At 42.2% G+C, this 25,531-nt stretch overlaps 1 protein-coding gene across 4 annotated transcripts in view; it reads right to left on the reverse strand.

Annotated features, from left to right (window-relative positions):
* The window catches only part of GNB4 (G protein subunit beta 4), a 118,536-nt gene that overhangs the window by 5,404 nt on the left and 87,601 nt on the right, over positions 1-25,531 (reverse strand). For all 4 annotated transcript variants that reach the window (XM_026650058.1, XM_026650057.1, XM_026650060.2 and 1 more), the window contains 7 exons: positions 19,463-19,568; positions 8,775-8,813; positions 7,793-7,899; positions 5,792-5,855; positions 4,543-4,705; positions 4,052-4,118; positions 3,725-3,926 (listed from right to left, as the gene is read on the reverse strand). In XM_026650058.1, the coding sequence (XP_026505843.1) occupies positions 3,725-3,926; positions 4,052-4,118; positions 4,543-4,705; positions 5,792-5,855; positions 7,793-7,899; positions 8,775-8,813; positions 19,463-19,519 (699 nt within the window). In that variant the 5' untranslated portion in view covers positions 19,520-19,568. The remainder of the gene's footprint in view (positions 1-3,724; positions 3,927-4,051; positions 4,119-4,542; positions 4,706-5,791; positions 5,856-7,792; positions 7,900-8,774; positions 8,814-19,462; positions 19,569-25,531) is intronic.

Here is a 25,531-nt window from a genome sequence, read left to right on the forward strand (position 1 = left end):
TTGCGGGCGCGGGACCAGAGAGAGGACAGGTCTCCCCCCTCTCTCCCGAACTCAACCTCCAGGGAGCCACTGAGGTAAGTGGCGACGTCCTGCTCGGAGGGGGCCCTGCTGAATGACCTGCTTGGTCAGTTTACTAAGGCATTCTGAATCCCTGGTAGGTGTGATGCTCCCCTCAGGGATATGTTTCCATAGTAGTGGTTGCCTGACTTCTGATGGCATCTCAGTAATAGGCAGGGACACTTCCCTTCTCTGGGATTAATTTTTGTACTGCAGTGGAGACAAAGATCTAGATGCCGTAGGCATCCCCCACTGTACCCAGTAGGGCCAATGATAGAGCTGGTATGGTATTGGAGGCCACTTATGCCTAGATCAGGCCCTCCCATTCCTTTGATCTACTCTTGGCAGGATGACTCCTATGAGAGTGGGAACAATCCCTAGTTTTCCTGAAGTGGGAGACATCAGAAACCACTTCAGACTGAGGAGAAGTAGGAGTACTCCAAAGGCCAGGGTAGAGCGGTACCAGTCAGAGATGGGGAAAGTGATCTACAACAAGCCTTCAGCACCAGCAGCCATCCTGGGGCTTCCTGGCTATCAGGACGATGCGCTGAGGCAGAGCAGTTACCATTGGTCTTGGAGCTGGCATTGGGGTTAATGGAAGCAGCACTGAACCTGAAGTTGCTGGCGCCGTAACAGACCCCCAATGTGGAAGCCAACATGTGCAACAGCCCCAGCAAGGTGCTGTCGGTCTAAATGATCAGTGAGGGTGGTACAGAGAGGCTCAGCAGATCCTATGAAGCTGTGTAGGCCTCCGGGGTGGCTGGTATGAAATGGGCCTTTGCCCTACTGTGAGCAAGGGCGGTAGCTCCATTGTTTGTGCTGAGGAAGCAGCCGCCCTCACCAGTCCTGGCACACGAACTGAAGTCAACAGTTCTGCTCTGAGAGAACCACTAAAATGAGATAGTGGGAAGCAAGGGGCCAAAGGACGTACTCTACCTTTGATACCAAAGTGGCTAGCCTCCGAGGCTGAGGAATCCCATACCGAGTACTTTGACATGAAGTTGTCCTCCTCTTCAGCTTCAGAGGCTGAGGGCACTCCAAGCACTGTTACCTCTTTGAGGACTGCCCAGTGAGGGGGATCTCCTCCTGTCTGTCCACAGGTAAGACTGGGTAACACTCGTGGATGGAGTGATTGAGGAACTCCCTCTATCCACAGAGGTAGTTCTGATGCTGGGCAAAGGGCAGCCTCCATGAGGATGCACCCGAGATGTTCTTCTCTTTGCTTCTTAGTTCTTATCTTGAAGCCCAGGCAAATCAGACACACGTTCCTGATGTGACCTCATTCAAACGCTTCAAACAGTGAGTGAGGATCGCTCACGGGCACTGGCTTGGACACCTGGAGCAGGGCTTGACGCTGGGGGACAGGCTCTCTCTCTCTCTCTCTCTCTCTCTCTCCCCCCACCCCACCCAGTATCAGGCAGAGCCCAAAGTCCACTGAGTCTGAACAATAGATATATAATGAAAAAGTAAAAGGGGTCCAAGAGATCCAAAAATGAGAACCACTAACAGCTCATTTAGAGTCAGACTTTAAAGGTCAGAAGGGACCATTATGATCGTCTAGTCTGACCTCCTGCACAACGCAGGCTGCCAAATCTCACCCACCCACTCCCGCAACAAACCCCTAACCTACGTCTGAGCCTCTGAAGTCCTCAAATCATGGTTTAAAGACTTCAAGGTGCAGAGAATCCTCCAGCAAGTGACCCATGCCCCACGCTGCAGAGGAAGGTGAAAAACCCCCAGGGCCTCTGCCAATGTGCCCTGGAGGAAAATTCCTTCCTGACCCCAAATAGGGCGATCAGCTAAACCCTGAGCATGTAGGCAAGACTCACCAGTCAGACACCCAGGAAAGAATTCTCTGTAGTAACTCAAATCCCACCCCATCTAACATCCCATCACAGGCCATTGGGCATATTTACCGCTAATAGTCAAAGATCAATTAATTGCCAAAAATAGGCTATCCCATTATACCATCCTTTCCATAAACTTATCAAGCTTAGTCTTGAAGCCAGATATGTCTTTTGCCCCAACTGCTCCCCTTGGAAGGCTGTTCCAGAACTTCACTCCTCTGATGGTTAGAGTCCTTCCTCTAATTTCAAGTCTAAACTTCCTGATGGCCAGTATATATCCATTTGTTCTTGTGTCCACATTGGTACTAAGCTTAAATAACTCCTCTCCCTCCCTGGTATTTATCCTTCTGATATAGTTATAGAGAGCAATCATATCTCCCCTCAGCCTTCTTCTCGTTAGGCTAAACAAGACGAGCTCTTTGAGTCTCCTTTCATAAGACAGGTTTTCCATTCCTCAGATCATCCTAGTAGCCCTTCTCTGTATCTGTTCCAGTTTGAATTCATCCTTCTTAAACATGGGAGACCAGAACTGCACACAGTATTCCAGATGAGGTCTCACCAGTGCTTTGTATAACAGGACTAACACCTCCTTTTCTCTACTGGAAATACCTCACCTAATGCATCCCAAGACTGCATTAGCTTTTTTCACGGCCATATCACATTGGCCGCTCATAGTCATCCTGTGATCAACCAATACTCGGAGGTCCTTCTCCTCCTCCATTACTTCCAACTGATGAGTCCCCAGCTTATAACAAAAATTCTTGTTATTAATCCCTAAATGCATGACCTTGCACTTTTCACTATTAAATTTCATCCTATTACTATTACTCCAGTTTACAAGGTCATTCAGATCTTCCTGTAGGATATCCCGGTCCTTCTCTGTATTGGCAATACCTCCCAGCTTTGCGTCATCCGCAAACTTTATTAGCACACTCCAACTTTTTGTGCCAAGGTCAGTAATAAAAAGATTAAATAAGATTCGTCCCAAAACCGATCCGTGAGGAACTCCACTAATAACCTCCCTCCAGCCTGACAGTTCACCTTTCAGTATAACCCATTGCAGTCTCCCCCCCTTTAACCAGTTCCTTATCCACCTTTCAATTTTCATATTGATTCCCATCTTTTCCAATTTAACTAATAATTCCCCATGTGGAACCGTATCAAATGCCTTACTGAAATAGAGGTAAATTAGATCCACTGCATTCCTTTATCTAAAAAAAGAGGTTACCTTCTCAAAGAAAGAGATCAGAAAGAACAAGATTATTTGTAGAAGGAACAAGCTGACCGCATGCTCTGACCAACCGCAATAAGGAACTGAATGAAGGGCAGGGCAGCTCTGCCACTTTATACTCCGCTCAGAACATGAGGGACATCATAGCACAGGAGTGGCCGCCTCTACTGATGCTGCTAGGGAAAATTCTCCACCACTGGTGCACAAGATGTACACACACCTACTGTAAATGGACATATCCAATCAAGCAAAGATAAAGTATTATGAAGCAAAAGGAGGTCAAGCAGGTAAAGATGGACAGAGCAGCAAACCATTATGACAACTTAGACTAAATGATGACAGTCTGAATTGTTCCAAGATCACTTAACCATATCTAGAGGATATGTATGATTAATAGTCATGAACTAGATTGCAGGTGGTTGGTCTTATCAAGATCTCAGATTCTAAGAAACTACATTAATTGTAAGTGGCCAAATCAGAGACTTGACGACTTTCCACCCTGTTTTGAAAACTAGATTATAAATTGAAATCTTACAGCTACACTTATTGTCTCCTCGCTCTCCATTTGTAAATAGAAATGCTCACTTACACAAACTGCGTTAATATCAGACACATGCCCTGTGAAAGACTGCCTGCACATTCCATCGCGAATATCCCAAAGCTTGGAGGAGGCATCACAGGCACCAGAAACAAAAGTCCTCATGTCTGGACTTAGGGATAAACTCATCACATCTCCGGTATGCCCAGTGAAGGTGGTGGTCTGTTGACCAGTTTCAATGTCCCAAAGAGCACTGCAGATAAAACAGATGTATTTCAGCAATATAATGGGGTTTCTGCAAGTTTAGCTTAAAAACAATCGAAGCACTGAAACAAAAAAAAAAAACCCCCCCAACTCCCCCCCACCTCCAAAACTCACCAGGTGGTGTCCCCTGAACTTGTAACAATTTGGTTGTCATCTAGAAAACGACAGCAGGACAAGTATCCTAGGAACAGAATAATGGCAGATGTCAATTTCATACCCCACTGTCGCAGTAAAAGTTATCCAAAAAACCTTCTCAGTATGTCACACAACCATCACTTGATGCTACTTGTATTTTAAAAATAGCAGTACAGAAGCCAAATTCACCGAAGTACGTACTGCTCCATTTGCTCAGATAGCTACTGGTGGTATCTCACTGGCAGAACTAAATGAACACAGAATTTAGCATTAAGACTGATAAAGCCAAAATGAGTGACATACAAAAAGTGATTCCTAAATCTGATCAAAACCAAGATTAGACTATATTCCATTTTGCAAATTGTTAACATTTGTTTTCACTTTAGGGCATGCTGTGAACAGTGCAGGCTTGTGACTGTCTGACTTTGACTAACAGTAAAGAAAAATAAATGTAGTAAAATGCAGCTGACCTGTATGCCCTGGTAACTCTCTGCTCACTCTCACATTGCCCTCTCTGGTTTTCAAATTATATATGGAACAGATGTTGTCCAATCCACCACAAGCGACATAGTTGCCAGAAGGAGCATATGCACAGGTCATCACCCAGGAAGATCTCAAAGGAATGGCATGCATCTACAGAGACACAAGGCATATTAGAACTACACCACATTTTAGGCAGTCACACTCAACCATAGCCATTCTTGTCCAACCTTCTGCATCTAGTTATCTGCAATACTGCTTTAGCATTGTAGCAGATGCTACTAAATAAGATAGTGGGATATCCAAGTAATAAAGAATCTGATTTTAAACACGCTTCAATTTGTGCTGAATATTTACTTAAGGGATGGAAAAAATGGTCGCCTGGTTAGATGTGTGCAAGTTCAGTACAATCGTTTTTATAGTATCAGAGCTATTCTGAAATTAAGGATTTCAGTTAAACTAGTTAAACATGCAACAGGTTTCGTTCTATTCAAATTCCTCCCTCCAGTTTGTCTTCCTGAGCCAGAACCTCAACTGGGGTAGATTGGCATAGCTCCACCAATGAAGCTATGCCAATTGCCATTAGCAGAGGAGCTGCACCCCAGTCCTTCCTCGTTTGATCAAGATTTCTCACTTGCTCTGTCCCAAGGAGCTAAACATCTATTATAATGGATTTATATTCATTCTCTGTAAACCCTGGGATTGTGTGCTTCTGCAACAGAATAGCAGAGCATGTGCCACAGAAACAACAGCACAAGTAGGGTGGTCGGTTGCAAAAACAACAGTAACAAGGAGTTAGTTATTAAAACTCCTTAGAAAGATTCCCCACCCACCTACGCCTGACACACACAAATGCTTGGCCAATGAACACCAGGAGCACTGCTAAGCTTCCAACGGATCCCATGCTAACCACATTACTTCTGCAGCACACTTTACCAGTGATCTCAGAGACAGTTATCAGAGGGTTATAAAAAACCTACATATTCTTTTCTCCCAGCAAGCGAACTACAGTGAATAGAAGCAAAGACTCAACATATAGAAATAGGAATTACCCAAGCTAAAATGCACTTTGAATAAAAAGCTGGACATAACAAATAATGAAAGCAAGCTAGTTAAAACTTCAACAGGAAAAAGGGATGGAGCCAATCCAACTAAAAGAAAAGTGTTACAGAAAGAAGGAACTAAAACAGAAGTGTCACTTGCGTACAGATTACAAATATGGATTATAAACAACTCTACCTTGTTTGTTGTATAACTATCCCAAATAATTAATTTTCCATCTTGGGAAGCGCTGACTAGTAGCCTAAAGATAACCACAAAACAGAAATATTAACATGTTAACTTCTTGTCTCATACTTAATTTCAAAATAGACAAGATGCATGAATGTCAAGTAATTCAGAAAAGCCTTTTCATTTTCTCCTTGTGTCTATTTTTAAACTTTCTAGGGCCAAAAGTTGGTGGACAGCTGCAAAGAACAACGTGTTGCTTGCTAGAAAATATTACCTGAATCCATGGATAAACTTCCACTATTAAAACAAGCTAGAATAACTGACATTTAAAACTGCTCAAGCTATTTACAAATTTTATAACCTCTCCCTACTGGTTGTTTGTATCCTTCAGATTCAGTGTTTTAGTATCATAAATGTAGTATAGATACTCCTGGTCTAGACAAGCCAGAACAAAATATCACCAGGTACAATTAGCCTCTGGAATGCCAACCATATGTTGAGATGGCTATTGGTTGTTCAAAAAACTTTGGAAGGAGTTATTTTATATTTCAGAAGCCTTCCAGGATCACTCTTTTGTTCCATCAGAACAAGTTGCATCTATTTTCTTCATTTACATATACCTTTTGGCAGTGGGGAAGGCACTGTAGACATTTTGAAGAGTTTTTGATAAAAACTTCCAATGAATCAATCTAACACATTATGCATGTATTTAAATCTTATTTGGATTATTTGTCAATTCTTTTGATGAATTTCTTATACTAATAATCAGAACTATACTGAATTAGCTGCAGAACAACAAGGCACACTACATTTATTGTTGTGATTTAGAAAACACATTTTAATTCACTGAAAAATATTGTTATTCCATGTCCTTACAGTGTTCTATTAACTTAAAATACATTTGCACTAAATCAACTATTTCAAGCTACACGACCTTTCATAGCTTAAGGGAAAATGTAATACAAAGAATTCTGAAGTTAAGTGCCACCCTAAACCAGGCTCTCAGATTTGAAGAATCTGTAATAGACCATCTGAAAGACCAGACAAAATGCTTATGGAAAATAAAAGTGAAGCATATATCCTTATAATGGAATGATTTCCCTTTTCATTATTTCTGTATGATTATAACTCGCTTTAAAAAGGAAAGCTGTAGTATAAACATTTCTCAAAATTTGCTATGATCTATGGCCCTCAAAAGTGTCTGAAGACTGAAAGTATGTCTAGACTGCAATTAGACACCCGCAGCTGGCTTGTGCCAACTGACTCAGGCTAAGGGCTTGTGCCAACTGACTCAGGCTAAGGGGCTGTTTAATTGTGGCGTAGACTTTCGGGCTCGGGCACATCTACAGCGCAATTAAACAGCCCTTTAGCCCGAGCCAGCTGGCACGGACCAGCTGTGGGTTTTTAACTGGAGTGTAGACATACGCAGAGTGGTCCCACAAGATGTCTGGATTTTCTTGTAATAGACAAACTCAATAAAGACAATGGATTTATGGCTCATTACAACAATCTTTGACCGAATAACCCTTCTTTGTCCTATAACTGCAGACGTGTTAACTGCCAACTTCATTGTGGTCTCTTACAATGTGATAACTCCTTATGCTTAACAATCTGTTCCAACTTGTATTTAGCTGTGACAATCTAGCCAGATCTACACTGCAGATTTATACTGGTAAAACTACATTGACCTAATCCCCGGTGTAGACAGAGGTAGATTAACTACGCCGACAGGAAAAGCTCTCCCATTGGCATAGCAGCATCTTCACGGAAGTGCTACAGCAGTGCAGCTGTGCCATTGTAGCTTTGTACGTGAAGACAAGCCCTTTAAGTACCTTTCCCAGACCTGAAGAGCTCTGAAAAAGCTTGAAAGCTTGTCTCTTTCACCAACCGAAGTTGGTCCAACAAAAGATATTACCTCACCCACCTTGTCTCTCTAGTAAGTCTACAATTCTTTCAAGAGCTAGAAAAGGGATCCCTCTGCCTCCAAGTTCAAGAACCACTTGTACAAACCTTGAATCAGATCCCCAGTGCATAGCATAAATTTTAGCTAAGTGACCTCTCAGTGTACGTCTTGTTCGCATTTGGATTCGACCCACTGAGTCCAGACTTGTGGTGATCTGAACAGGAAAAAAACACAAACCAAACAATTATTCTGTATCTCCGAGATGGTCATAAATGTGTACAACACGCAAACTGCCAGGAACATAAAAATTTTGCACCACTAGAATTTAGACATACAACAGGGACTACGGTTTCCACAGAAACAGTGCACAATGATGCGATAGTGTAGCCAGTCAAAAGGTTTTGCAAGAAAATCAGGGTATCAGTGACAGTGAACTGAATGATGGTCGCTACTCTAAATGTTTCAGGCACTCTGTAGATGGAGCTTCTGTATGTATTAGGTGTGAACTTTATTTTTACATTAAAGTTTTATGGATGTTGACAATTCACACCCTCAAAATAATAGCCCCAGAAGAAAATGATCATTTAGTATTTATTCCAGTGTCATTTTTCGGTAGTCTGACAACTGCCACCTAAGAGCCCAGACCTGGATTTTAAATGAAAAACTTCAGTTTCCAAATAAAATAGACAGCTTAATACATAGCTAAGTGGGAGCAACTCTCAAAGCCAAACCGTTATGCCATACAGTTTCATGAAATATTTAAAAAGGTGAATTATGGAAAATATGTATAATATTTAATATAATATATAAGAAAGAAATCTATCCAAGGTATTTCTGATGTATGTAGGTGTCTCATGGCTTTAGAGCTTTTTGACTGGCTGCAAATAATACCTGTAAAGGCCTTAGCTTTTTTTTCCATCCTCTGTAATTATTGCTTCAATTTATAATTGTAAATAGTGCACTAAGCAATGTACGTCAAGAGTTGCTGCACTTCCACCTTTTTCAGCCACCATACCAGGCATGCTATAATCACTCAAGAAACCTATTGCCTTGTAGGGGCTACTTCCCAATATAAAAATAATGACATACCTGAGCAAGAGTTGTATCACTACATGCTTTTCTGGCATCCTGAAACAGAGAAAGGAACTATTAATATGACTCTTGAACACAGTAACCGTGTACATCAACCGAAACGGTTACCTATAGAAAAGTTATTTTACACCAGGACTTCTTCAAAATCTGTTGGAAAACAGATTCATTGTTCAAAAAAAAGTATGCAAGAATCCTTATGTTCAGTATTCCCACCCCAGTCATGTGAATAAGTTCTGGTGTCCAAGAAATCTGAAGTATTGCAACAGAAAACAGCTGCCACACTTGCTTACATATAATTTATACCTAGACGAGTTCCAAGTCAACCTCTTTGCAATCTTGTGGGACGGCCTCTTGTTTTTATGCTGTACTACTCTGCCTATATGTCAAGGGCTAAGTGGTGAATCCAAAAACACTTTAGAGTAGTCCCTTCATTATGAAGTATTTCGGTAAGAATCTAAAATGTGGGCTGAATAAGATCAAGAACAGGGGAGAACACAAAATGCTGGCAAAGGTGAAAAAGTGATTAGGGCCAGCACAACTGTGTCAGTCAAGGATCACACCTCATTGCACCCCTGACTGACATAGCTGTGCTGGTAGAAGGCTCTGGTGCAGACAGTTATACTAGCAAAACTGCGCTTTTGCTGGTTAGACTTATTTCATTTGGCGTGGGTAGATAAGGGAATTGGGAGCCTGGAATAAGATACATTGGAAAAGCATAGCTATACTGTTATAAGCTGCATCCAAACTACGTGTGTTTTGCCAGTACAACACACTAGAATAGCCATACTGGCAAAGCACTCCTAGTCTGGATGCAGCTTGTCCCGGTAAAGGTAGTGCTTTGTACCAGTACAGTAACCCCACTCCCCACCCCTCAATGAGCAAAATCGCCATGTGTGTATGCACCATATCTTCAATTACATGAGCACAAACTACTTTTTCCACAGCACCCCTGCTTCATTCAGTGCACAATGAATGAGGAAGCTATTCAAATTTTGTTTTCTCCTCACTGTTCTATGTGTGGCCCCATGTCTTATTTACTGCACACTATTCAACCCTTGATCTGAAGACATAATTATCAATTTCCTTGTGGGTTTTTCCTTTGGTGCTCATCATTATAATGAATTTATTTTTACAAAATCCACATGAGGTGAGAGGGTATTACTCCATTTTACACATGGGGAGCTGAGGCAGAGAGATTAACGTCAAAAGTTCCCCACTGTTTTTGGGTGCCCAATTTGAGAAGCATAGGATCAGATTTTTCAGAGAATTTAGCATTATATAGCACTTCATATGTTCAAAGCACAGCTCCCACTGACTTCAGTTGCAGCTGTGAGTGCTCAGCACTTCCGCAAATCAGATCCCAGGGTCTCACTTTAGGAACCCAGAAAATGATGAACACACAATTAGAGACCATGTGTGAAAAGTCTAGTTTAAATGACTAGTCCAGTATCAGATAGGAACTCAGTGGTCAAGGCAGGGATAGAATCCAATTCTCCAGAGCAGCATGCAACTGCATTAAGGACCCTCTCCTTTCCTGCACCCCCCCCCCCCACCTTATTCACTAGACACCTTCCAACTTCCACAATAAATAAAGTAGGCACAATACAGACAGACAGTCGCTTTCACTGCACAACCCTGATTCATCTCCAGGACAGGGTGGACTGAATGAGGGGAAAGAAAGTATGTGGTCATGTAATTAGAGATTGTGTCAATCCCTACCTTAGTTCTGGCATTTTCTAGCTTCTCAGTTGTTTACTTTGCAACCTTTATAATGTTCTTTTAAATTTAGTTGGTATATTTTGACTTCCTACTTTAAAAACAAAACAAAGTAAGGTAACGGACACTAGCTGCTCTTAATCGTTTTCTTTCCAAAAACAAGTTCAAGAGCTGACTAGGTCAACTCAATCCATTTCTTACGGTGTCTGAACTGCAGAAATATTTACAAAATGTTGACATCTTGAATCAGAAACAGTTTAAAATACCAAACAACAAATCTCTTAGTGTTCAGGAATCCTTTCACTCACAAGAAGAAATACACTGGATATTAAAGCTGAGCAATTACATTCATTGTTTAGTTGCAACAGCTGAAGAGGCCCAACACTAAATTTATTTTGGATACGATCTTTTAACTAGGCCAGAACTGTTTTTTATTATTATTAATATAATAGCAAAATTTGACAGCACCACCTATAGCTATAATGGGATGCGTCAGACAACTTTAAGACTTTGTTCTTCCGTTGCTTATAACTTTGCTGAATTTTAACAGTTCAGGCTGAAGATTTCCAGACTGCCACAGGCTGAATTTTATTTATCTATCTTTCAGCAAAAAGGTCCAGCTGTTTGAGAACAAGGTTAAGGAAAAAATTAAATTTAAGTTTTGCCCATGTTAAATAAATTCTTACAACCATTTCATTGAGAAGTTCTAAAACTTCCATACTTTGGAGCAAGGGTTTGAAATCTGATGGTGTTCCCCCCGCCCCGACACACACCCTTAACGGACAAAAGTTTTGTCAACAAAGGTACTAGGGTAGACAAAGCCAAGGACTAGGCGGTGGAGGGGGGTGACAGTAGGAGGGAACTGAAAGATAGATTGGAGATGGCTGGGTGAGGCCACCAGGGGAGACTGGGGTGAGGAGTATGAACTGGGAATCAGATGGGAAGCACTGAAATAGAGACTGGGGTTGGCTATGTGAAGAGACCGGGAAGAAGAGACTGGGTCAGAAAGGGGGGCAGGTCAAGACAGGGACAGAAGGGGCCAGGCTTGTGGAGAACACTGTAGAAAGGTCTGTGACCATTAGAGAACACTCTCTTCAGAACCTGCAATGGAACCCACGATTCCCAAGTCAACAGCCTCTGCTGTCAGCAAGTTACACTGCTATGTGTTACTTTTGTTACTCAAGAAGCAGAGACCTGTGCTATGCATCTAAAGGCTCAAATCCTGCTGGTGACCCATGGGGATGTCAATATGATTTCACATACCAAACATAAAAAAATAAATTCCACTTTTAAAAACTTAAGCAATTATAGATGAAAGCTATTAAAAGTTAAAGTTGCAAAGTAAGGCACTCAAAAGTTAGGAAGTGTCAGAATTAAGGTTGTCTGTCCTTGTGTGTACATATTATGACAGTCTTTAATGACATGATCACATACTAATTTTTCCCCACAAGATCCCTGCCTCGTTCAGTGCATAGTGATCACTGAATGAGAAGCTATTCCATTTGTTGTTCTCTTCAGTGTTCAATGGTTTGTCCTGTGCCTTATTTACTGCACACTATTCAGAAAAGGGTTTGAATACAGAATTATTAATTTTCTCATGGACTTTTCTATGGTGCTCATCACTATAGTATCTGAATGCTTCACAGATATTAATTTATTTTCACAACACCCATAAAGTGAAGTGAAGGTATAATGTCCATTTTACAGATGGGGAACTGAGGCACAGAGAGATTAAACTCAAAAGTGTCCATTAATTTTTGGGTGCCCAATTTGCAATGCCTAGGGCTTGTTTTCTCAGAGTAATTAGCATTATATAGCACACTGGTTCTCAAACCTTCGTACTGGTGACCCCTTTCACAGAGCAAGCCTCTGAGTGCGACCCTTATACATTAAAAACACTTTTAACCCCATTATAAATGCTGGATGCAAAGTGAGGTTTGGGGTGGAGGCTGACAGCTCGCAACCCCCCCCCCCCACCATGTAATAACCTTGCAACCTCCTGAGGGGTCCTAACCCCCAGTTTGAGAACCCCTGATATAGCACCTTACCTGTTCAAAGCATAGCTCCTATGGAGTCCAGTTGTAGCTATGACTGCTCAGCACATCTGCAAATCAGACCCCAGGGTCTCACTTTGGGTTCTTAGAAAATAAGTAACAACTAGTGACCACCAGTGAAAATGTTGGTTTAAGTGACTAGGCCAGTATCAGATAGTAACTCTATGGTGCAGTGTGCAGGTATAGAATCCAATTCTCTAGGGCAGTATTCAACTGCCATTACACTCCCTTCTGTTCCTTCAACCCCCTGCCTCATTCACTACAGACCTTCCAAATTTCTACAACAAATGAGGTAGGCATCCTGCAGACAACAGCTGCTTTCACTACCACAAACCTAATTCATCCCCAAAGCGCACACAGTCCTATGCACTAAATAAGGCAAGGATCTTGTGAAAAAGCTAGTCTAATTATATGATCTCCTATTATCATGATGCATACACACCGGGACAGGCAACCTTAATTCTGATATTTCCCAGGGTTTGATTGCTAGACTTTGAAACCCTAATACTGTTTTGTGTGTGCAAATATATACATTTTGGTAGTGCCCACATGCCCCAATTAGCACCAAGACCCCCATTTATAGATTTAATGTCAAGGTTGAACCCTATTTACTACAATTTATTCTAATTTAGGATGCTGCTAATTTAAATATCTTTAATCCACTGATTTAGAATACAAGACTGGTATAACATTTTTAAAGAATCTCAGATATCCCAAAACATAAAAAGGTTTGTAAGTAACCAAGACAGCCAGCAGCTACCAAGAAAAAGAGGAAGATTTGGAATAGCTAGAATACACTAGGAATTTTCCAAGACAGCTTTCATTATATTTATATGATCTATTTACTCTCTAGAGAGGATTAAACAAGTCTCATCACAACCCTGTTCAACGACTCAGTTTTGCCAGTAGTACATTAACCTACCTGCAATTTCATAGACAAAGTTATGCTAGGCTAAAATATTTGAAAGTCTGAGGCAATTCAAACAAGACATTTGGGGGATATGAGCGTTCAAACACAAAGCATTCTTGCTTCTTGTACATTTTATTATTTGAGTCATCATATCTCCTCCATCTCTATTAATCCATTGGTGAGGACTGATGTTTTGGCTAGATTTTGTTTTTTTTTTTAAAGAAAGAATTTAGAGAGAGAATAACACTCAACTAAAATAGGCTGCCTAGCCCTCTCCTTCTAGCTCTAGCAACTGGCATCCATTAAACCAATGAGAACCATAAAAGATTTGGAGAAAAAAGTACCACCAATATTTACATATCTAGGATGTTTATATGTAAAATAAATGTGATGCTGGAGAAGCCCAAATTACAGCTACACATAGTAAATCCATTTATTTCAACAGTCCCGTACATCCTATGGACCAGTTTTTTGAGGGAGGCGGTTTAGCATTTATAACAAAAAAGAACCTGTGGGGGGAGGGATAGCTCAGTGGTTTGAGCATTGGCCTGCTAAATCCCAGGTTGAGAGTTCAATCCTTGAGGGGGCCACTTAGGAATCTGGGGCAAAAATCAGTACTTGGTCCTGCTAGTGAAGGCAGGGGGCTGGACTCAATGACCTTTCGGGGTCCCTTCCAGTTCTAGGAGATATATATATATATAATATATATTATATATATTTTTATATATATAAATAAAATATATGGAGATATACCTATTTTAGAAGATGTAAGAGCCTCATGTTTGAAACACTTTGCAATGCCCCTCATCTAAATCTACACCTACATTTTGGTTTATTTGGAGAAGGCTGAAAAATAACTAATGAAAATGTGTATTTGTTATTCTCTTACTAGAAACACAAACTATGTGAGCAATCAAAAAATGGTCATTTAGAATTAGGACATCATATCATGTTTACTGTCAGCAGTACATCAAAATAAGAACTACTGTGTCCTACTCTCCCAAGCCAAAATTCAGAGCAAGAAATTAGAAGGTAGAAGCCAAACTCGAACAGCTTAACGGGACTAAATCGGGCGGACCGGATGATCTTCATCCGAGAATATTAAAGGAACTGGCGCGAGAAATTGCAAGCCTGTTAGCGATAATTTTTAATGAATCTGTAAACTCGTTGGTGGTACCGTTGGACTGGAGAATAGCTAATGTGGTTCCTATTTTCAAGAAGGGGAAAAAAAGTGACCCGGGTAACTACAGGCCTGTTAGTTTAACATCTGTAATATGCAAGGTCTTGGAAAAAATTTTGAAGGAGAAAGTAGTTAAGGACCTTGAGGTCAATGGCAATTGGGACAAATTACAACATGGTTTTACGAAAGGCAGATCGTGCCAAACCAACCTGATCTCCTTCTTTGAGAAAGTAACAGATTTTTTAGATAAAGGAAATGCGGTGGATCTAATATACCTCGATTTCAGTAAAGCGTTTGATACGGTACCGCATGAGGAATTATTGGTTAAATTGGAAAAGATGGGGATCGATATGAAAATCCAGAGGTGGATAAAGAACTGGTTAAAGGGGAGACTGCAGCGGGTCATACTGAAAGGTGAACTGTCAGGTTGGAGGGAGGTTACCAGTGGAGTTCCTCAAGGTTCGGTTTTGGGTCCGATTTTATTTAATCTATTTATTACTGACCTCGGAACAGAATGTAGAAGTGGGCTGATAAAGTTTGCGGATGACACAAAGTTGGGAGGTATTGCCAATTCGGAGAAGGATCGGGATATCCTGCAGGGAGACTTGGATGACCTTGTAAACTGGAGTAATAGTAATAGGATGAAATTTAATAGTGAGAAGTGTAGGGTGATGCATTTAGGGATGACTAATAAGAATTTTAGTTATAAGCTGGGGACGCATCGGTTGGAAGTAACGGAGGAGGAGAAGGACCTCGGAGTCCTGGTTGATCGCAGGATGACTGAGTCGGCAATGTGACGTGGCCGTGAAAAAAGCTAATGCGGTCTTGAGATGCATTAGGCGAGGTATTTCTAGTAGGGATAAGGAGGTACTGTGTGCAGTTCTGGTCTCCCATGTTTAAAAAGGATGAACTCAAACTGGAACGGGTACAGAGAAGGGCCACTAGGATGATCCGAGGAATGGAAAACCTGTCGTATGAAAGGAGACTCGAGGAGCTCGGTTTGTTTACCCTAACCAAAAGGAGGCAGAGGGGGGATATGATTGCTCTCTTTAAATATATCAGAGGGATAAATACCAGGGAGGGAGAGGAATTATTTCAGCTTAGTACTAATGTGGACACGAGAACAAATGGATATAAACTGGCCGTCGGGAAGTTTAGGCTTGAAATTAGACGACGGTTTCTAACCGTCAGAGGGGTGAAGTTCTGGAACAGCCTTCCGAGGGAAACGGTGGGGGCGAAAGACCTCTCTGGCTTTAAGATTAAGCTTGATAAGTTTATGGAGGGGATGGTTTGATGGGATAACATGATTTTAGTCAATAAGTCAATAACATGCCATCGCTGGTAATTAGTATCAATGGTCAATGTGGGTCTGGCTGGAGAATCTTGCCCGCATGCTCGGGGTTCTGCTGATCGCCATATTTGGGGTCGGGAAGGAATTTTCCTCCAGGGCAGATGGGCAGAGGCCCTGGAGGTTTTTCGCCTTCCTCCGCAGCATGGGGTAGGGGTCGCTTGCTGGAGGATTCTCTGCGACTTGAAGTCTTTAAATCATGATTTGGGGACTTCAACAGCTGAGTCAAGGGAGAGAATTATTCCAGGAGTGGGTGGGTCAGCTTTTGTGGCCTGCATCAGGCGGGAGGTCAGATTAGATGATCATAACGGTCCCTTCTGACCTTAAAGTCTATGAGTCTATGAGAAAGAAAAATTTTAATTGATTTAACAAGTAAGCAAGATTGACCCCTCACCTAACTGAAATATTAGTCTGTCTAATTATTTTCTTAAAAACTGACCAGATTGTGCAATGTGACCTGAACTGGACATATTGCAAGCTACTAACTAGGCCAGAAGAAATGTTTCAAGGACTATCTCAAGTTATCTTTGTGGCATTTCAACATTGACCCAGAGTTTTGGGAAGATCTCGCTCATGATCGTTCTACCCGGTGAAGCCTCATTCCATACTAGAGCTACAGTCTATGAGCAGAGTAGAACTGCTGAGGCAGAGGAGAAGCGCCAGCAGCATAAATATGGCAACAGCAGCATGTCTGCTGTTAATCGAGTAACGCATAGCAGCATTTTGTGTTCAGTGTGCCACAGACAGTTCAACGCTCAAACTGGCCTAACCAGCCACTCACGTGTTCACAGAAACCAAACCAATCAGTGAGATCATGCTCATCTTCGAACTCAAAGGACGAACAACAACAGTGTATAGTAATACTAAGTTAGGTTTTTTTTTCTTCTTTAATATATTGTGACTAATTTTATAAGGCTCCCCAATCCTGCAATTTGAGCCATGCAAGCGAACACCAATGCCAATATAGAGCCCTACTGACTTCAGTGGTGCTTGTCATGGATGCAGAAGTACATCTGCCAGGCTCCAATTGCAGATGTGGGGCCCAACAGAGACATAGGTCTTACTAAATCCATTTTACCCAATTCAGTAGAGTTAAGTCTCTATATAAAAAAATCCTGCTGGCTTCCTAGCTCCACAGGACATTCTTGCGAGGACATTCCTGGGAGGTCTACCTGTTCCACTGGCCAAGTAGCTGCTCAGTAGGTATTCTGCACCACACCAGTCTCACTCCTCACCCAATGCCATTTCCTAGAAGATGAGACTGACTACATCAGGCCCAATTGCAATGTGGCACATACTTCCAAGGCATGTCATTTGGGGAAGAAATTGAAACATATTTACATCAACATTTGTGCAGCACTTAGTACACTGTAGTGCTAATGTAAGATAAATTAAAATAATGGCTAAATTTAACCAAATTGCTGAGGTCAGCTAGGGAGAGAGTCCTTAGTGCTGTAACTCTCCTGACATTAACTGGCCTTGACCTTACTTTTGAATACATACTGGGAAAGTTAAAGGACATGTGAGACAGAACTCTCCCCCAGATAACCTTGAACAATCAGTCTCAAAAGAGCCCTAAATGTGCTACAACAAGCCTTTCCCCCCCAAAAAACAATTAATGCATGGCAAATGCACAGCACATGGACAATATCTTCATCAGTAGTTCAATGCCCAAAACACTGAGTAGGCAGCAGATTATCACAAGACAACTGATGTCAGGCTGAAAGTACCATATATACTCATTCATAAACCACATTTTTTTAGTAAAAAAAGGGAAGCACCAGAGAAGGGGGTTGGCTTATGAACGGGTACAGAGAGGGAGAGGTGGGACACAACCCCTCTCCCCAACAGAGGGAGCAAGGAGAGGCAGCACAGCCAGAAGGGAAGAGGCAGGGCCAGTGTCTCTTCGCTTCTGGCCACACTGCTCCGAAGCAGCTGCAGCTCCGGGGCTGGCAGGCTGCAGCCGTGCCGCTCGGCCCCGCTCCCCAGAGCAGGCTGTGGCCACGCCGCCGGAGCACGTTGCGGCTGTGCCACCCAGCCCGGCCCACTGGAACATGCTGCGGCCGCACCGCCCGGTGTGGCCCACCGGAGCAGGCTGCGGCCGCACCACCCAGCCTGCCGGAGCAGCTCCAGCCAGGTCAGAGACATTCTCCCCTGGCCCTCCCTAGATAAGGTTGAAAGGGATGGGATGGGGAGAGAGTGTGGGTGTCCCAGGCTAGGGGTGGGGTCATGTGGGGGGTGGTCACAGGGGTTACTCCTCTGACTCCCAGCTTCTCCCCTCCAAAAAATTTCCCCACCAGTTGCTGTCCCGGCCCATCAAGGTAAGCAGCTGACCCCTGAATTATAGGGTTGGCTTAGGAACGGGTTATTAACATTTTCCATTTTTATTTATCCATCGGGGGGGGGGGGGGGCGGAGGGGAGGCCTTATAAATGAACCGGCTTATGATCGAGTATATACGGTAATTACATGTAGAATCACCACATAACGAAATTGACTAGGACTAAAACTTCCTTTGTGTATCTCCAGGTAAAGCATTCCTACATAGATCTAGTCCAGAGGCTCTCAAACTTCATTTCACCGTGACCCCCTTCTGACAACAAAAGTTACTACACGACCCCAGGAGGGGGGGGGGGGCGAAGCCTGAGCCCACTCAACCCCCCCTGCCCAGGTATTGGGGGTGTGAGAAGCAACACCAAAGGGCTTCAGCCCTGGGCAGGGGGGGCCTATAACCTGAGCCCGCCGCCCAGGGCTGAAGCCCTCAGGCTTTGCCTTCAGCCCAAGGCGGTGGGGCTCGGGCTTCCGTCCCGGGCACCAACAAGTATAACACCAGCCCTGGTGACCACATTAAAATGGGGTCCCAACCCACAGTTTGAGAGCCGCTGATCTAGTCTGTAGATGCTGCATGCTTAGAAAGAAAACACAGATAAAACTGGTATCCTACATATTTTTCACTGAAAACTGTCACTGAATTTTTGATGTATTCTGCAATAGCTTCTTGAAAGGGATGATGCGCATTTGAAAAATAATTTCAATGGGAAGAGAAGGAAAAGGAGCACAGGCATGATTCCTGACCCTGGATATTTTCTCTCAGTCAGTGCTCAAGCATTTTACCTAACGATCAGGAACAATAGTAGTGGAAAAGCCAGTAGTAGTCCAAAAAAGTTAAATTTTCATGATCAGTATCCTTAACTAGTTCTCGTTGTTCCTGGGTTTTGGAAGCTATATAACTCCTTACCACAGGACTCCAAAATATTGGGTGATACTCCATATCGTACTAAATTGCAATACTAGACATAACTGTATGAAAATTAGGGGTGGAGTTTCAAGCTTTTTGAACCTTTTATTGACTTAATCAAATGTGAAAAGATTTTAAGTGTTGCATGATTTAAACATCAGTGACATATGTACTTGTTCATTTTTTCCACCAAGTTTTTCCTCCAAGATAACTAAGGGCTGGGGAAATAGTAATTCTTACTCTGATTTGATTCCGCAGTTGCTCCGCTTCTTGCCGTAACTGTTCCAGTTCACTCATCCTCTTGAAGCTGTTTCTCTCTCACTGTTACAGTGCAGGCAAAGAAAATCTGCCAATTAAAAAAAAAAAGAGGGGGGGGGATTAATTTCCATTGTCTAGACCCCATTTCCAAGCACTGTACATAAGTTAAGTCTATTCTCCAGAACTGGCTTGTCTGAGAGAGATTCCCACTACTAGATATTTATTATTATAAGACATTTTGCAGGACTCCGCTTGGTTGCCATAAGCACCATTGTTAAATGTGCTATATCAGGGGTGGCCGAAATGTGGCTCGTGAGCCATATTACCATTAAAGTGCAGTTTGCAGAGCCCCCCTCTGCCCCTCCTCATTCTCCACCTACCAGACTGGAGGGAGAGGCTCAGGATCTCTGCCTTGAAGCAAGGTGATGGGGTAGGGGCTTCTGCCCAGCCGGGGGTGGGGGGGTTCAGAGCTTCAGCAGGAGCAGGGCAGAAATCCCGAGCCCCATCAGATGCCTCCTGTGGGGCTGAAGCCCCGAGCCCTGGCCCCCGTCAAGCGTGCCCCAGTTCTCAAATTTCTGAAGATTGTTAGATGCGACTTGGAGGGCCAGTAAGTTTGGCCACCCCGTGCTATATCATGAACAAAGCAATTGTGAACAGAAACACCAGCTGCAATTTAGAAAGACCTATTAATGAATACATGTAGATTTTTAGCTTTGTTTTTCACTTGCAGACCTCTCTAAGTATAGAAGTTTCAGCCTCTTCAACCCAATATGGTAACAATAGGCAGTGACACTGCTCTAGACCCTATTTTTACACTAAACACTTCTATAATGCAGAAGTCTGTACAAGACAAATTCATAGGAAGACTTTTTGAATAGAGGTGAGAGTTGTCTTAATAGTCAATGAACAGAATTTGGAGTCAGTAACTCAAGTTCAGATATCAGATTTTCCACTGGAGCAGGATGTTCTTGGTGAAGTCACTTAATCTGTCTCTCTTTCCACCATCAAAGTTATTTGTATTGTGATAGCACATAAAGGCCTTAATCAGGATCAGCGTCCCTATGTGCTAAGCACTGTGCAACCAGAGCATATAAAGTGGTCCTGCCTTGGAGAGATTGCAATCTAAACAGACAATGCATACAAACAGTAGTAGATGTGAACAAATAACTATCAGGTTTTGCAACTTTTAACATTTTGCTTGTATTATTTTTGTTTACTAGTTTCCCTAATCATTTTTCTATCCCAGCCCCAATCAGTGACACCACGATTGCTGACTCAGAGCTCTCGATCCAACCTGCCCACAGAAAAACAAACCCCCCTCCATAAACACAATGAGCATAGATCTGGTGACATCTGAATGCTTTTTAGAATGAGATTGGGTTTGTGAAGCACCAGGCAAGAGTACTGTTACCACAGAAGGGCACATTTAGATGGTTACAAATATTAAAGATAAAGAGGTGGCCAGTTAAGGAAACTTATTAAGTATCTTATCTGAAACACCTAGATGTGGAATCTCTAAATTCTTACTGAGAAGAAATGTCCAACATCTTTTCCAAACTATAATTAGCTACACATGATTACTATAAGCACATCATTAAAAATGGAAGATTGAGCAATATTCACCCAGTTTATAACACTGAAACCTAAAATAATCAGCCATAAATATGAGAAAGTCTGATAAAGCAGCAAATCTAGCTATCATCCCGCATCCCTCACCCCAAATTCCCAGGACACTGCATCCAGCGCTTATTCTAGTTACCGTGTGCTTCAATCTCACCTAATGACACATCTGTTCTACTAGACCAGGGATCGGCAACCTTTGGCACCCTGGTGGGCCGGGCCAGTTTGTTTACCTGCCACGTCCGCAGGTTCGGCCGATCGCGGCTCCCACTGGCCGCGGTTCGCAGTCCCAGGCCAATGGGGGTTGCGGGAAGCAGCGCGGGCCGAGGGGTGTGCTGGCCACCGCTTCCTGCTGCCCCCATTGGCCTGGAGCGGCAAACCATGGCCAATGGGAGCCACGATGGGCCAAACCTGCGGACACGACAGGTAAACAAACCGGCCCGGCCCACCAGAGTGCTTACCTTAGTGGGCCATGTGCCAAAGGTTGCTGACCCCTGTCTTAGACCGTGTCTACATGGGAAAGTTTCACCTGTATAACCTAAAATGAATTTTAATTGATTTAACTAAATCAGTGCCTACTTGTGTAGATGATGCTCTTACTTGAGTTTAAAAATGGCTTTTCCTTATTTTTAGCTTAAACCCGTTCCCAATCAACTTAAGTTATACCAGAAAAAGGCCAAAATTGTACTAGACAGACTCTAGGCATTTTATATGGCCTTGAAGGGCTTGTCTTGACTGCAACAACGAGCTAGCTACCTGGAGTGAGAGCAACCACAACTCAAAAACAACACTGGGGTTACAGAGTGATTTCATTAGCAGCACAGAGGATTAGATTAGTTGATGATGAGTGGTATCTTGACTTGATCTTCTGCATCCCCACTGCATTACCTGAGCTTCAAGCCACCTATCACTCACACACACACACCCCTCACCTCACCACACAGAGCAGCTAGCAGAAGGTTAAAGCACTACTTACTTGAGCTAGAAATTGTGTGTGTGTGGAGGGGAGTTAGGGATAACAATGGAGTTATAACCTAAGGCTATGTCTACACTGCGCACCTTACAATGGCATGGCTGTGCAGCTGCAGCCGCACCATTGTGAGGTGTGCTGTGTAGATGCTCTTCATCACCAGGAGAGACAAAATAAAACCACCTCCAATGAGGGGCAGTAGCTTCCTCAATGGGAGAGCGGCTCCCGCCAATGAAGCGCTGTCCACACTGGTGCTTTTCGTCGTTCAGGGAGATGCTTTTTCACACCCCCGAGACTCAAAAACGTTTTAATGGTTAAAGTGCCTTTGTAGACAAAGGCAAAGAGTGAGCACGGTGCTGTACAAGCTAAGAATGGGAGGTCATGGTTCCAAGTAGTTTACAAACAAATTAATGCATCACCTCAGGGTGTTCTTAGGAAAGGACATTAAAGTGCCTTTTGATAAGTTTAAATCAGCTGCTATAGTTATGAGATTCCCCTCTCACTTCTCCAGCCCAGATATAAACATGTACGAGAAGCTCTATCAATATCTATTTAATCTTTCAAACATTTTGATCTTCTCATGCTTCCAATAGGTATCAAAGTCAACTTGATACTTCAGTTACTTATCCTTGAAATAAAGATAGGAGAGAATACAGGTATAGTTACAAAGAATCAAAGTACTTTATGTTTACCAAGAAGATTGTAAATAATCTAAATAAATTTTCAACTGGATATCATACCATTGTCTATACCACTCATTACATTCACAGGTTTGACTTTCCTACTTTAAATGTATAAATTCTGTGTCATAATTATAAAACATTACAAGCACTATGAAACTTTTCTAGGCGATTATTATTTTAATTTACCATCAGTTTCCTAGTTTACTCTCCCAGTGTACTGAATGCAATAATACTAGGCATTATTAGTGAAAGATGAAAAACAGTGAACACTAGTATGATGTGCATTCTTTCTGAAAATAAATAAAATCAAGTATTAAAAATTGCAATCACTAGTACGTGTACTTATATGGCTGCCCTGGTCCCTGTGGTTATTTCCTCCTAGGAACAGTCAATTTAAAGCCTAAGCAACTTAAAAAAGTTAACTGCAACTTTTATCAGGTACTATACTTGTGTCAGAGTCTCACTGTCAACTGATGATTTTACTATCAAATTTTCCTATTTTAAAAATGTTTTCCCTCCCGTTCCAGAACCCTGAACCCACACAAAAGAAAAGGGAAAATAGCTACATAGATACAAAATACTGTCAAATGCACAAACTAAAAAAGATATTTGGCTAATGTTTCAGTTACAGTAATCTTATGTGCTTATTTTTAAGAGGAGGTTAAAACATTTCAGAGAAGCTCTATTTAAGTTGATGGTGTCCCTGTAACTGGATGCAAGTTCTTCTGGGCAGGAAATCAGTTTGTGTTCTATGATGTGCCATGCAGATCAATAGTTCACTGTAAATAGTATCAATATAATAAATTATACTCTAAGACTGGCTGAACTATTCATTAAACTTTAGGCACATTTTTGTCAGCCAACTAGCTAGTAGCAGGCACCTTTTCTGTGTAGGTAAAAATCAGGATGATATTCTGAAAAAGACTTCAATAATAATGTCTGAACTCCACAAGTATACTATTGTTACATAGAAATATGAAGAGGTTGAGAGCATGCTCTATATATGCTTCATATTTGAAGTCAGGTAGAACATTAAGCTAGATGTCAGTAACTAAAGGTCTGGTCTACACTATAGACCTATATCGGTCTAACTACATTGCTCAGGGATGTGAAAAATCCACACCCCGAGTCATGTAGTTATTGTGACATTGCACTCTATATGATTTCATGAAAATATTTGCACTGTAAAAAAGATAAACAAAAGAAATAGTATTTTTCAATTCACCTCATAAGTACAGTAGTGCAATCTCTATCATGAAACTGCAACTTACAAATGTAGATTTTTGTTACATAACTGTGTAGATAAATCTCTGATAATTTTCATATGACTTTACATTGTGCTGTCTTTTTGCTAGGAGTAGAATAAGATATCCCCCGCCCCCCCAACTCCCTTAATCAATTGCCCTGTTGAATGAACGAGGTGTGAATGAGCAAGGCATGGAAGGCAGCACCTCCAAACAGCTGCAACAGTTGGAGAGGGGCTGGGAGCCAGACCCAAGGACAATAAAACGTGTCAAGTGGGCTCACTAAAGAAGAGCAGACATACTGACGGCCTCGGGGGTTAGAAGCAGGCACCTTCTTTTGGAAACACCCTCTTTGCAGCATTGGGACAACACCCAGAAGGAAGCAGCACGAAGGACCAATGGACACAGACACAGATTTTGAATCTGGTTCAGATTTGCATGAGAGGGAGGTGGCTATAAAGGTGAGGCGTCTTGCAGAGAACCCCGGGTCTGGTCTTGTCAACATGGGAGCATTGATCCGGATCAGCAGAAGCCCGGCTCCACCCCCTCCCCCATCTAACTCACCTGGCCAGTGCAATTAAGGGGAGCAACTAATTGGTAACAACAACGAGACGGAGTGTGCTTGTGTGTGTGTGTGTAATATAGATCATATGCATATGATACAATATTAATTAATACATGTATTACTAATAAATGTGGCGTTTTTGCCTTATTCCCCCTGAAAAGATCCTGTGCAGTGCTTTAAGTACAACATTTTGGTGGAGAATTGCGAAAGGGGGAAAGGTATCACGAGCATTAATTGAGTAATGAAACAAACTTTAAGAAGTATGGAAAAGTAATCAATTAAGGTGTGCACACCCCCGGTGATAGAAGCCCAGGTAAAGAGAGGAGGAGAAGTAGCTTTCTCCCTCCAGGAAAAGAGGTATTGGTAAATAAGAGCAAAGAGGATAAACATTGTTATTTTAGTCCCAATAGAAGGTTGGGTATACTAGAAAATGTTTAAACGTAAACAGTCTTTTAAGAAGGCTCCCAGAGAGGAGACTGAGAAATTGGCATTTGTAAAAGATGTTACCCTTTTTGAACAAATCTTGCAAAAATTCGGACACAGCCCTTGGTCTGATCAAGTGTTAGCTGATGTCCATACAATTTCAGACTTAGAAGATAAATTGGCTCGGTGCACACTGATATATAAACCCTCAACTCCAATTAAAAAAAAAGAAGCAGCTGCAGTTTGGCTTCTATGGAAAACCTGTAATGAGGTATTCCTTCAATTGGCTGAATGTAAAAATGAAAACAGGAAATTGCACCAAGATTTACAAGCCTCTGCTGCAGAAGCAGAGAAATGGAAATGTATGTCCATTAGTACCCAAACCCAGTTAGACGCCCTTAAGGTTGGGTACAGAGAGTTAAAACAGCACTCTCAAATCTTATAGCAGCAGTAACATCAGAAGAAGGAACAGAGGGTCCTGTGGCACCTTTAAGACTAACAGAAGTATTGGGAGCATAAGCTTTCGTGGGTAAGAACCTCACTTCT

The sequence above is a fragment of the Terrapene carolina genome, unplaced genomic scaffold (genome assembly GCF_002925995.2).
Source record: "Terrapene carolina triunguis isolate 2854851 unplaced genomic scaffold, T_m_triunguis-2.0 Scaffold88, whole genome shotgun sequence".
Classification (NCBI taxonomy): Eukaryota; Metazoa; Chordata; order Testudines; family Emydidae; genus Terrapene; species Terrapene triunguis.